This window comes from Typopeltis vanoorti, chromosome 19, assembly GCF_054136105.1.
Source record: "Typopeltis vanoorti isolate ZY-2024b chromosome 19, IOZ_Tvanoo_1.0, whole genome shotgun sequence".
In the NCBI taxonomy this organism is placed as follows: domain Eukaryota; kingdom Metazoa; phylum Arthropoda; class Arachnida; order Uropygi; family Thelyphonidae; genus Typopeltis; species Typopeltis vanoorti.
The window spans coordinates 35,914,100-35,928,077 of record NC_143567.1 but is presented as its reverse complement, the minus strand read 5'-3'; the positions used below and the strand labels follow the sequence as shown (position 1 = coordinate 35,928,077).

The window sequence follows — 13,978 nt, the reverse complement described above, 5'->3', positions numbered from 1 at the left end:
ATCATCATCATCATCATCATCATCATCAAATTCCTGATATGTATACTCTCAGGGGAGTACAGGATAATTATGATAGTACTACACGAAAAAATTACACCATTAATTTAATCAATTTTACTACAATGTAAAATGATGGTACAACATGACAGAATATTCTCGAAAAAAGTAAAGCATATTTTTCTTAAATAATTTCTTAAAACAGCAAAATCACTTCTTGAACTATTCAGTAATTGACTTTTTTTTAGCTGCTATCCTTTGCTGATTTGGGAGAAAAAAATTACAAAGAGAAAGGAAGAAAACAAATCTCTGGTAAAATTTTTGTGATATTCATTTTGTTTTCAGGAAATGACAACTTAGAAGATTTAATAACTGATTTAATTAATAATTCTAATATGTCAACAAAGTTAAATTGGCATTGTCAGGAGAACAACATATCTATACTATTGTGTAGCAAGCAAGCACTATATAAGTGAGATTGAAAAAAAAGAAGAAAAAACACAGGGAGGACTACAGTCCAAAATAGAACTACCTATTGAGATTGATTGTGTGTTCTTGGCTACTGGTAAATGCAAATATGTGGCAAGTCAAAAGCACTGCTGCCAATATTGCACATGCTTTATTGCAACGGTATGAAGATATATTTTCAGCAGCTGCTTCTAAATACCATTTATATACTCTGCTGTACCTCACTCCATGCTGCATCTGCATGACGAATTCTCAAACAAGTGGAAAGGGTTGTGTGTTGACAATACATGTTAGTCTATTTCCATGGTACTGATTACAACACAGAATGATAAGAAAATAATTAATATTTATCAACTTATTAGATGATATTCTGCTGGTATTATATCCAGCATCTTCAGAGCAGAAGAACAATTTATCACAGTACACAAAACAACAACAATTTGGTATAACCGGAACTAGTTTAAAAAAATTGTAACAGATAACACAAGGAACTAAAGTCCTAATTGGCACTATCTATGTTGTAAAAAGAGAGAAAACAAGTATTAATTAGATCCTACCTTGTGTGTCCAAAATTTTATTTCTCTGGTTTGGACATTGTAATATGTTGTTACTATCTTGACTAATGGTATCTAACCATCTTGTTCTAATTTTTCTTGGTCTTTTAAGCAAGAATTTTGATAATTATTGTCTTCTTAAAAATACTGTCATTTTCCATACAAAAAACATGTCCTGCCCACTGCAACTTTTGAAACTTGATTAAACACTAGATATTGTGGGTTCTTGATAAAGTTGATGTAACTCACAGTTGTATCTGATCTTGCAGAGAACATTATCATTAACTGAGCTAATATTTTCTAAGTATTTTCCTTTCAAAAGTTGAAATCAAATTCTCTCCCCTCACCATAAATATGTTTCACATCCATAGGTAACAAATGGAAAAATTATCAATTTATATATTTGTACTATAGTCCTCAAATGAATATCTTTTGAAGTGAGTACACATGGAGAGAATAAAAAGCCTGATTACCCCTCTTTAATGTCTCTCATCTGGTTGACTTGTAATCGTTACTCCTAAATATTCGAGCTGTTCCACATTTCTTATTTCAAGGTTCCCAGTTTTTACACTTGTAGCAACAGTTGACTGATACTGCCTAGTATCCACCATTATTTTAATTTTTTGTTGATTAATTTTTGGTTCCACCTCACATGTTAATTTTTCTTTCCAAACAGGTTTCTTCTGCTTTTCTGTTTGGTTTTTGAGATGACATTCATGTCATCTGCATATGCTATGATCTGCACTGACTTGTTTATTAAAGTAGTTTTAGTATCTACTGGCAACGATAGGGTCATATGTCCAAAGCTAAGTTAAAAAGTATTGGAACTAGACTATCTCCTTGTTTTAACCATTGAGTTACTGGAAAGTTATCTGTTTAAATCATTTTGTATTTTAACCTGTATGTCTGAATTTTCTGTTGTTAAGCTTGTAAGCCTTACTAGCTTATCTGTTATTCCAACTTGTATCATATAATCTCATATCATTTTCCTCTATTAATGCTGTGGAAATCAACAAAAATCTCATGACATTTATATCAAGTTCCCAAAATTTCTCTAATAGTTGTTTGACTATAGGTATCAATTGTGGATTTGCCTTTCCCAAAACCTCCTGGATCAACAGCAGACAGAGTATTAGAAAAACTCAATAGAGTTAAGTACAACCATTGGTTTGATGTGGAATGTAAATGTGTGACTGTATTAAAACATGAGGCATATAAACATCAAAGCAGCAAAGGAATCACATTCATAAAACTGTGGAGATATTCATCATTTGGCTAGAAAAGAAGAAAAAAGAGTGCATAAGAATAGAAAGAAGAAACACTATGAGGATGAACTTAAGGAATTTCAACATCTCAGAAGTATGAATGAAAGCTGATTCTTTCTATCAAAAGTTAAATAGTAGTCAGAAAGATTTCCAGTCTAAAACAACGTTATGTAGGGATAAGGAGAGTATAATTTTGAGTCAGAATGAAACGATACTAGGAAGATGGGAAGAGCATTCCGATGAACTATTGAATTCAAATATATCTGGCCAATTAGATGATATGATATGATCTAGAAGCAGTTGAACCAGTACCAACAGATGCAGAAGTCGAGGCAGCTATTAAAAAAATTAAGAACAATAAGGCCCCAGGAATGGATAGGATACAAGTAGAATTAATTAAAAATGTAGGTACAGAAGAATACTTCAAGCAGCTGTGTCAACTTATCAACAAAATCTGGATTAATAAAACAATTCCAGAGGAATAGAATCTGAGTGTCATATGCCCCATCCATAAGAAAGGTGATGTAATGATATGTTCTAACTATAGAGGAATTAATTTACTATACGCGTGGATAGGCTATGTGTTCATCAGACATTTTTGTAATAGATTTCACGCTTTGATATGAACACAGATGATTAAGAAAATAATTATTTATTAACTTAAAAGCTAATATTTTGCTGGTATTATATCCAGCATCTTCAGAGCACACAACACAAAGTTTGTTACAAAAGCAAAACAACCACAATCCGGTGTAACAGTGGGGCTAGTAAAAGTAATTGCAGCGTGCAACACAAGACTAAAGTCCTAATGGCGCCATCTAGGTTTAAAAAAAAGTTTTGAAATAGTAATCCAAATGATAGTCTTAGAAAGTTTGAAAAAATGAAATAAAATAAAAGTAATAAATGTTAATTTGGTCTTAAGATGACTGTCTCCCAAATCTTTGGTAGATTTATACAGTCATACTTGTTAAGGTTTGGAGTATGTTTTAAGGCTTCTGTTGATTCCAGGAACAACCTCTCTGACTTGTAGAAGCTTCTGTGCATTACTTTTGTTTCTTTCCAATTGATCCTGTGTGCAGGGGTATCCAAAGCATGGACTGCCAGACCCGAGTTGCCATAGTGAAAGTGTCGGATATATTTTTTGTGTTCACTGAGGCGGATGTCCACAGTTCTTCCTGTCTGTCCGTAGTAGGCTTGATGGCAAGAACAAGGCACTTCATAGACTCCTGGATGTGATAAAGGAGTGCATTTGTCCTTAGGTGAACGGATGAGAGTTGCTAATTTTACATAAGGTTTAAATACTGTGCATAGTTGGTGTTTGTTAAGCACCCTAGATATCTTTTCAGATGTGCCTTTAATGTATGGGATGGTGATAGTTTTGTTGTAGTCTTCTGTGGTAGATAGAGGGGATTTCTGGGTAGCTACTATGTACAACTTATAAAATTTTTTCTAACATTCTAATTAAGAGACTTTATCCCTATGTACAGAATATTATTGGCGATTATCAATATGGATTTCATCAAGGAAGATCTACAAATGATCAGATTTTTAATATACACCAATTACTTGAAAAATGTAATGAATTTGGAATTGAAACACATCACCTTTTCATAGATTTTAGAGCTATGATAGCATAGATAGATCTAACTTATTTATTGCAATGGAGAAACTGCAGATTCCACAAAAACTTATTGCTTTAGTTAAAGCTACAATGAGAAATACTGATTGTCAGATCAAAATTCAGAACATGTTAACTGATCCAATATATATAAAAAATGGTTTTTGACAAAGAAATAGTTTATATTGCTTTAACATAGCACTTGAAAAGGTTTTCAGAGATGCTGGCATTAATACAAGGGGAAACTATTTTCTACAAGTCAGTACAAATTATGGCATATGCAGACAATATTGATATTATAGGAAGGACATGAAAAGCAATGGAAGAAACTTTTATCAGTTTAGAAAAGGCAGTAAAGAAGATGAAATTGCAGATTAACCAAGAAAAAACAAAGTATATGCCAGTAACTAGAAAGATTTGTAATAATAATCCTTCTCAAATTGAAATTGGTTCTTATAAATTTGAAATTGTATATACATTTTAAAAATTTTATGGAATTTACAACCGTGTTAAAAAAACTTTTTTTTATTATCCCAACGTTTCGATCTTCACATCAAGATCATCATCTGGAGCGTACATAAATATACAGGACAAGCTGAGTTACATCATTAATTGTAAGCTAGAGAAACAATGATTTGATCACATGTTATTCTACTGGCATGACCTCTGGTGGAAAAAAAAAAAAAATATATATATATAATAAAAATAAAAAATAAAATAAAATAAAATAAAAAATAAATTTTTACATCACGCTAAATTCTATTTTACAATGACAGGAATAAACATTCTTTTAGATGGTTTTCTTTCAGAAACAATTGGTGTCCTATTTTTAGTATTATAATTCTTATTTTTGATTTACAATACTGGATTTTCTACAGCCCTGTTTATAGTTGTTCTTGGTGAGGAAGGTCGAATATATACCTTCCATATGTTTGGGATTTTTAAACCATCATTGTTGTTCAGATTAGCGGCAACACTCAAGGAGTTGGTAGGTCATTCCCCTTCCTATATCAAAAACACACAACACTTCATAAACATCATCAAAGACATTACATTAGAAAAAGATGATTTATTAGTCAGTTTTGACGTCTCTGCCCTCTTTATGAATGTCCCAATCAATGACACAATCCTTCTCCTACAGAACAAATTCCCTCCAGATATCACGGCGCTTTTTGTGCATGTATTACGGTCAGGTTATTTTATATGGCAAAACGCCTTCTACTTACAAAAAGAAGGCACAGCCATGGGCTCGCCATTATCCCCCCCTATTGCTAACTTTTACATGGAACATTTTTAGCAACTTGTCCTAGATTCCTCTCCTCTAAACCCCAAAGTCTGGCTTAGATACGTTGACGATGTTTTCGCGATCTGGTCCCATGGCCGGCAGACATTAGACACATTCCTTAGCCACCTAAACAAACAACACAAATGCATACAGTTCACAATTGAAACACAACACACTTCCGTTTCTAGATACACTTGTCACACATCTTCCCTCGGGCAGCCTTTCCTTCACCGTTTACCGAAAACTGACACATACGGGACAATGTATACACATAAACTCCTACCACCACCCAACACAAAAACTAGGTGTCATCAACATGCTAAAAAACAGAGCTCAGACGATTTGTTCCAGTGAACAGGCAGTGAAAGAAGAATTTAAAATTATCAGTAATAACTTACAAAAAAATGGATACAGCCAAAACACTATAAACAAAATTCTCTACAAAACCACAATAAAAAACAAAGACAAACCAGACTACAGTAAAACTATAACCAATCCCTACATTAAAGGAATATCAGACAAAATAAACAGAGTACTACAAAAGTACAACCTCAAAGCCACCTTTAAACCTCCTGCAAAATTAAAAAGCTTACTCAACTCATCCAAAGCCCCACTCCCTCCACTAGCTCACCCTGGAGTATACCGGATTTATTGTACTTGCAACATACCACATATAGGAGAAACAGGATGCACTATTCCTATTAGACAAAAAGAACATAAACGACACATTAAATATAATAATTATGGTGAAGCTGGCCTTTCTGATTATGCCCTGAATACCTTACACAGAATTGACTGGAAAACCACCAGCTGTCTACATCACACTAGAACCGGGGTCGGCAACCTTTTGAGTCGGAAGAGTCAAAAATTACAATTTACAAAATTTCAAAGTTTTTAAAGAGCCACAAAATTTTAAAAAGTTTTTAAAGAGCCACAAGATCTTATTGTCTTCAAAGCATTTTTGCACGGCATTCGCTATATCTTCCCCTCTAGTTTGTCCCGAGAGCGGTAGCAATCTTAGAAGTTCTTCTTTTGGACCTTGGGAAGACATATACCTGACAAAAAGGGCAACTTGTGCCGTGTCTTTTATGTCGCAAGACTCATCTATAGCAAGTGATAAGGCAGAAGAAGGTTGAATATCTTCCACCTGCAAATATGTTACATTTGAAGACATTTTAGTTATTCTATCTTGAACTGTTTTAGCGGATACGAGAAGCTGGGCATAATGAAATATAATTTATCAAAAAACATTTTACAACGATATTTCCCAATTAAAAATACCTACCTAAATAAAATAAATAATTCTCTAATAATTTAATTATTAAAATAAATAATTTAGACACGAAACACTGTTTATCTCACTCTCTCACGTACTGATTGAATATAAGTACATAGTTTCGTCGCATCTGTGGTCGCCTCCCGTGTGCGGTGATCGCCGACTGGCACGAACGGACTTGTCAGAACGTGTTTATCACGGCGCAGTCTGCACATTAGTTTTTTTTTTTAATTTTGGCAAATATTAGATACTTAGTTTACGAGTAAAGGTATTATGCCCAGCTATGCCGAAATCAATGAAAATTGCCAAACATATAAACTTCCGAGAGCTTCCGACGGACTGACGACAGTGACGATGCGTGTCACGGGTGCATTGAAAAGCGAGTACAAGTGGCTGAGAGATAGAATCGGTGCCTAATCCTCGTTAATCGATTCAGAACGATTTTTAAATTTTTTTTTTTGATAAAATAATATTTGCGTATGGAACTAAAGAGCCGCATATGGCTCGCGAGCCGCAGGTTGCCGACCCCTGCACTAGAACATGGTATGAACGGAAATTCAAGGAAGCCTGTGAGATTATCAGCAACCACCCCAATCTGAACAACAATGATGGTTTAAAAATCCCAAACATATGGAAGGTATATATTCGACCTTCCTCACCAAGAACAACTATAAACAGGGCTGTAGAAAATCCAGTATTGTAAATCAAAAATAAGAATTGTAATACTAAAAATAGGACACCAATTGCTTCTGAAAGAAAACCATCTAAAAGAATGTTTATTCCTGTCATTGTAAAAATAGAATTTAGCTTGATGTAATGTAAAAATTTATTCTTTATTTTATTTTATTTTTTATTATATATATATATATTTTTTTTTTTTTTCCCCACCAGAGGTCATGCCTGTAGAATAATATGTGATCAAATCATTGTTTCTCTAGCTTACAGTTAATGATGTAACTCAGCTTGTCCTGTATATTTATGTACGCTCCAGATGATCTTGATGTGAAGATCGAAACGTCGGGATAATAAAAAAAGTTTTTTTAACACGGTTGTAAATTCCATAAAATTTTTAAAATGAATGCTGATCACCGTGTAACCCTGAAATGAAATTGTACATAATTTTATATACTTAAGATCAAAAGTTAATTGTAAAAATCATATCAGTACTGAGATTTAGAGATGTATTCTTTCTGCCAATATATTCTTTTGTGGACTTAGGAAACACCTAAAGTCACATCACATCTCAAGAAAAACAAAGAGAATGATGCACAAAGTACTTGTAAGACCAATGTTAACTTATGCCTTTGAAAACTGGGTATTCTCAATGGCAGATGAAAGATTGCTAGATGTTTTGAAAGAAGAGTTCTCAGATATAATTTTGGAGCAGTACAAGAGAATGGTTTGTGGAGAAAAAGACATAACCATAAACTATTAAGTACATAAAAATAAATAGATTAAGTTGGACTGAACACATTACACACGTGGATAGTAATAGAATAGTTAAGATGTTTAATGCTAAGCCAGAAGGAAAAAGAAAAATTGGAAGACCTAAATTAAGATGAGAAGATGGAGTGATGCAAGATATTAAGGTTTTAGGAGTCAAAAATTGGAGAAGTTTGGCTTTGAATAAGGAAGGCTGGCAGAAGTTTCTGAAGACGGTCATGGCCCACATAGGGCTATCGAGCCAATGATGATGAGAAAACCATTTGGGTAGATACCAATTATCATCTCTATAAATGGGTTTAATCTCTTCTTCAAAATAGAGATAAAGACTTTATATGGTGTACATAACAAAGAAATACATCTATAATTTCCACAAAATTCTTCTTATGTATCAGAAAGATTGGACTCTTTCTTCATTCTTTTGGCATTTGTTCTTTCTTCTATATGGTTAAAATAAATCTATATCTTTTGTCTTCTGGTTTCTTCCTCCTGCTTTCATCAATTCTGCAGGAATTTTATCTATTCCTGAGGATTTGTGTTCCTGAATGAATGTTTACTGTTAAGCTCTTGCTTTGATGGTAGTCTACAAAATTATCTTCATCAATAGCAGATGGCATGTGATTTTGAGTTGCAGAGGTAATTTTTGTATTCAGCGATTCATGGAAATATACTCTCCATCTGTTTTTTTTTTTTTTTTACTTTTACTTTGTTAAAATACAACCCACACTTTTGATTAATAATTTGATTAATTATATTATAAGCTTGTCTAAGAGCATTTTTATTCTTCATTTCCTGTTCTACTGTGCATACTATTTCATGACTTGTCTTTTCTTCCTTCAACAAAATGTTATCTGCATCTCGTCTTCATTTTTCTTTAAAATATATTTTCCTTCTTTAACATAGTTGGTCTTGTAGTAAATTCTATGTATGCTTTATTTCTTATTACTGCTTGAGCACATTCTAGCATTCTTTTTATTTTGCTTATTTCCATATCTTGGATTTTCTTATCAGAATTCATCGTTTAATGTATCTCCAGCTTATTTCCATATCTATATTTTCAGCTTCTATTTTTTTTTTTTTTTCTAATTTTGTTCTAGAAATTGGTTTTAATTTATTTTTAAGATTCCACAAATTAAACTTTGATGCACTTTCATTTCTTTCTAGTTGTTTCACTAAGATTCTGCACCAATATTTAATTTTGACCAGATAATGATCGGAATCACAGCAAGCTCCTCTATATAATCTTACATCCATAATACTTGATTCCAATCTTTCATCTATAAGCACATGATCAAATGTAATTTAATGTTGCACCATCTGATGATATCCATGTCCTTTTATGGATGCCTTTATGAGAAAATATATAGAAGATATGACCATATTTTTACTTATAGTAAAATCTCCAGTTTCTCCCCATTATTCATTAGAGTGCATATGTAAACTGCATTTTCCAATTCCTTTAGAAATATCTTCCTGCCCAACCATTGGCACTGAAAACACCAATAATCATTTTTATTGTCATTAGATGGTGCTGAATCATACAACCACTCTATTTTGTCAAAGAAATTTGATTTTCCCATATCATCCTTTTCTTCTATTGGTACATAAGAGGTATTTCAGAGGTATATATAGATAGCAATGAAAACTTGATTCCAATCTTTCATCTATAAGCACATGATCAAATGTAATTTAATGTTGCACCATCTGGTGATATCCATGTCCTTTTATGGATGCCTTTATGAGAAAATATATAGAAGATATAACCATATTTTTACTTATAGCAAAATCTCCAGTTTCTCCCCATTATTCATTAGAGTGCATATATAAATGGCATTTTCCAATTGTTCCTTTAGAAATATCGTCCTGCCCAATCCTTGGCACTGAAAACACCAATAATCATTTTTATGTCATTAGATGGTTCTGAATCATATAACCACTCTATTTTGTCAAAGAAATTCGATTTTCCCATATCATCCTGGTATAATAACTGTTATTCAGTTATTTAACTGAATACCAGAGATCTATGAAAGCATAAATTTCTAAGAATCCTTAGAGAATGGTTGAAATTGAAATATCAGGAAAGAAATCATATACAGATGGGAAGCACTGGGAGTGATATTTGCTCCAAATAAATATAAAAAAAAACACCATGAAGGAAATTATTTTATTGCGAACTATAAGTAGACATGTGTTTTAATTCTATATCAGCTGTGCTTTGCATAGATGTATTTCTGCATATATTTGCAACAAATACAAAGTGTGTCAAAGTTCTTCACATCTCTGCTCAATAGCATACCCATAGCTGCAAAGCAATTACTATGAATCTTCGAGATAGAGATTGCTAAGGTTTAGGATATAATGAAATTATATACAGGCACCTCCATGGAGTATGAAAACTCATTGCAGCAGACCCAATCTATCCACACAATCTATCATACCTCTCCTTGAACCCATCTATTTGCAACAAGTCACAGTGTGTCCAAGTTCCTCACATCACTGCTCATTAGCATGCATATAACTACATAGCTGCAAAGCAATTACTATGCATCTTTGAGAGAGAGAGAGAGAGAGAGATTGTTGAAGTTTTACAGACAAAACACTCACAACTGACTCTGGCAACCCATTCCACTCATTCAAACAACTCTCCAAGCCAAAAATCTAGTCCTCACACTCCTACTAACCACACCTTATTTCAACTTCCAGGGATGACCCCTTGTTTTGGTTCCTCTACCAAGTACTGAAACATTTCCCCTATATCTATCATAAAAAACCCGTTAAGCAACATATCCCCTCTATTTCTCCTATCAACCAATTTCTGCAATCCTCATAGGGAACATTCCACAGGCCACTCACATCTTGGTCACTTGCCTCTGAATCCTCTCCACTGCATCCTCATCCCCCAAGAAATCCAGAGGATCAGTGCCCTTGCACTGGTCCCCTGTGTTTCTTGTGTTTAAATACATTATATTATGTTGTCTATACAGTAAACAATCTAGATGTCGTTGTTGTTTAAATTATGACCAAAACAACAAAGGCTACAAGGCTAATATACTGTGTTTATTAACTGCATGATTATTTTTCTGGATGAAAAGCCCTTATAAAGGTTCATCATGGCCTAGATGGGATTTGAACTACTTAGGTCTTTCCAATTAAATGACATTGTTGATAATGAGTAAGCTAATAGACAATATCAGGATAATTAATTTCATCATTATTTTAGATCTTCCACCACTTCCTCTACTGTACACAAAACTTCTTCAATATCAAATTTACTGGTTTTTTTTTTTTTTTTTTTTTTTTTTTTGTTTCTGTGTCATTTGTTAATTCCCATTTCACAAAGAAATAAAATAATTATATATATATATATATATATATATAAACAGCTAAGCAAATAAAACCTATGATTATTATAGCATGCTTTGATACTTGAATCATTTTTATGGTATAATTATCATGATCATTTCCAGATGTATCTTCAAAAGATGTACATGATACCATAATAATACTATATTACTTAATTTTTTTCCCAATTAATCTGTTATTTGTCAGGTCTACACAATGCTTACATTTTATTTTTCTAAGAGATATTACTAGCTGCATCAAATCCACCAGTTTCACTACCTTTCTTTCCTCTTGCATTCTATTTAAGTAATCATATCACCTTAGATCAGCTCTCTTCAGCAGAGATTTTATTTAAAATAAAAATCTCTTCTCTTTCTAGATTTTTTAAAGATTTTTTTTTTTTTTTTTGAGAAATGAACAAGAATGCTTGTATATTTAAAGTTTTGGTAAATAATAACTCATTAGAATAATTTTATTAAAAAAAAGACAAAGAAAACGTGTAAGTTCTAATGTACACCTACATACATACAAGAAACCCCCACAGGAGTTATTATTATTCAATGTAATGCAATTTCAAAATTAAATGGTTAATAGAACTGATTTTTTATGCTCAAATTGAAAGTTAAAATATGAAATGTCCTAACTAACTTACTGAACCAACTTCTAACCCTTTCCACCTATCCACCTCTATTCTTCTTCTTCTTATTATTATTATTATTTGACACCTCCAGGAAGTCCAAAGACTCAAATTCTTTGGAACAGTCTTTCCCATACTATTTCCCCTTGAAGGACTATGACCTCCAAATATTCAAGAAACTCATCAACACCTTCCTTCTTTTTGAACTGAAAGTTTTTTTTTTTATAATTAAACTTTTTTAATATAACAACATTTTTATAATTAAAAAGTTAATTACTGTAGCGTATGTGTGAATTTATATAAGAAAACAATTTGTCTTCAGTTGAGAAGCTATTATAAATGTTCAATGAAGCCTAGACAAATTCAAATTCAGGTCTTTCCAATGAAAGGATATAGTCACTATCAAATGGCTAAATGTGCTTGAACTAAATTATGCAATCAAAATATCATATCTGATTAAGTAACTTATGTTAATTAATAATCCACAAGTACATACCATCAGCAGATACAGCAATATATGGAATCAGCTGAGCATCATGACAGTGTTCTCTTCCAGGTACTAACCGCTGCAAATGAGGTGGATAGGGATTACCATCGATGTCAACAAGGAAAGGTGGAGGCATAAGATGAGGAGAACACTGTGTTTGTTCATCTAAAACATAGTTGTTCAAATCCCGTATCAAAGGGCGATAATCTGTATGGAAAAACAGTTCTTCTGGAACCTGCAATATGTGCACAATTATTAAGTAATGAAATGCAAATAATAATAATAATATTATTATTATTAGACCTTTATGTAAGTTTTAATTATAGGAGATCCATTCTAGCTGTCAACTATGACTATCATACCTCTTCTTAATTTCATTCATTAACATCAGCACTCAGTGCCTATTCTGGCAATGACACCTTTCTTCATAAGAAAAATATAGTACTTATGCACCTGCATATTACAATTTTACCCAATTTGCTGAAGGGAATCAAAGGCTAATGAAAAAAAAAAAAAAAAAAAATATATATATATATATACATATATACATACATACATACACACACACACAGTAAACTCTCAATTAAACGGACTATTAGGGGGCTAAGGGTTGTCCAGAAAAGCGAAAGTCCGTTAAATCGTGAATCTTAGGAATAGTATTGGAAATAAAGCACTTTTAGTGGTACAGTATCAATATATTTTAATGAGAACTTTTATTGTAAATGCAATTTTACCGAGGATTGGGCTTGAAAAAAAAAAAACATGAAGTTTCAGTTGCTTTCCACTTTTATACTGTTTCTTAATTGCTGAAAATGTTTGTAATAAGCAATCACTTCTGGATCTGAAGATGCGCTATGAACGAGATGATGTTGTCCATGTGTTCTCTAACTACCAATAATTTCGGACCAGCTGGAACAGCTTCTTCTTATTCCTCATTGTCAACATCCTGATCACCCCATAGAACATTTTCAGCAATCTCTTACTGGCTGAGAGTTTAGTAGCCTGGGTTGCCCTTGTTCAATGTGCCATTCTCACTGACATTTAAACCAGCTCGCATCAAAGTTTCACGGAAATCAGAGGTTTCAAGACCTCTGAAATCGTATTCTGATTCACTCCCATTCAGCAACTTGGTCCAGCCATTAGCCAATGTTGTAGTCTTTATCTCCTTCCAAGCAGAAGCAAAATTAAAGATGGTGGACTTGATGTTGTATGAGCACAAATTTTGAAGTTCTTGGCTCCTCTTGTATCTTCTTATGTAAGTTTTAATTACATAAGAAGATACAAGCCTAGCCTAACCTAACCTAACCATTATAATCTCCAAGACAACCATAACCTTTTCAAAGATCTTCAGGAGAGATTTTCAGGACCTCTTCTTCTTGGTAGTTTTGAACTTCAGGTATGAAGTGATTGAAAAACCAGTCAGAAAAAATGTCATTTGTAAACCTGGCATTTCTTCAATTGGAATAGATGACAGGCAACTGGTTCATAACATTCTTCAAAGCACGAGGCTTTCGTGCTCTTCAGACTACCATCAGCTTGAGGCGATGTGTACCACCGGCATTAGCACAAAGTACGGGTGAAATGCACTCCTTGTTTAATTTGCGGC

General features: G+C 33.0%; 1 protein-coding gene across 1 annotated transcript in view; it reads right to left on the bottom strand.

Moving 5' to 3' along the window:
- BRWD3 (bromodomain and WD repeat-containing protein) overlaps window positions 1-13,978 on the bottom strand; it is a 451,316-nt gene that overhangs the window by 198,743 nt on the left and 238,595 nt on the right. The window contains 1 exon segment of the mRNA XM_090409588.1: window positions 12,382-12,607. Within this exon segment, the coding sequence (XP_090265714.1) occupies window positions 12,382-12,607 (226 nt within the window).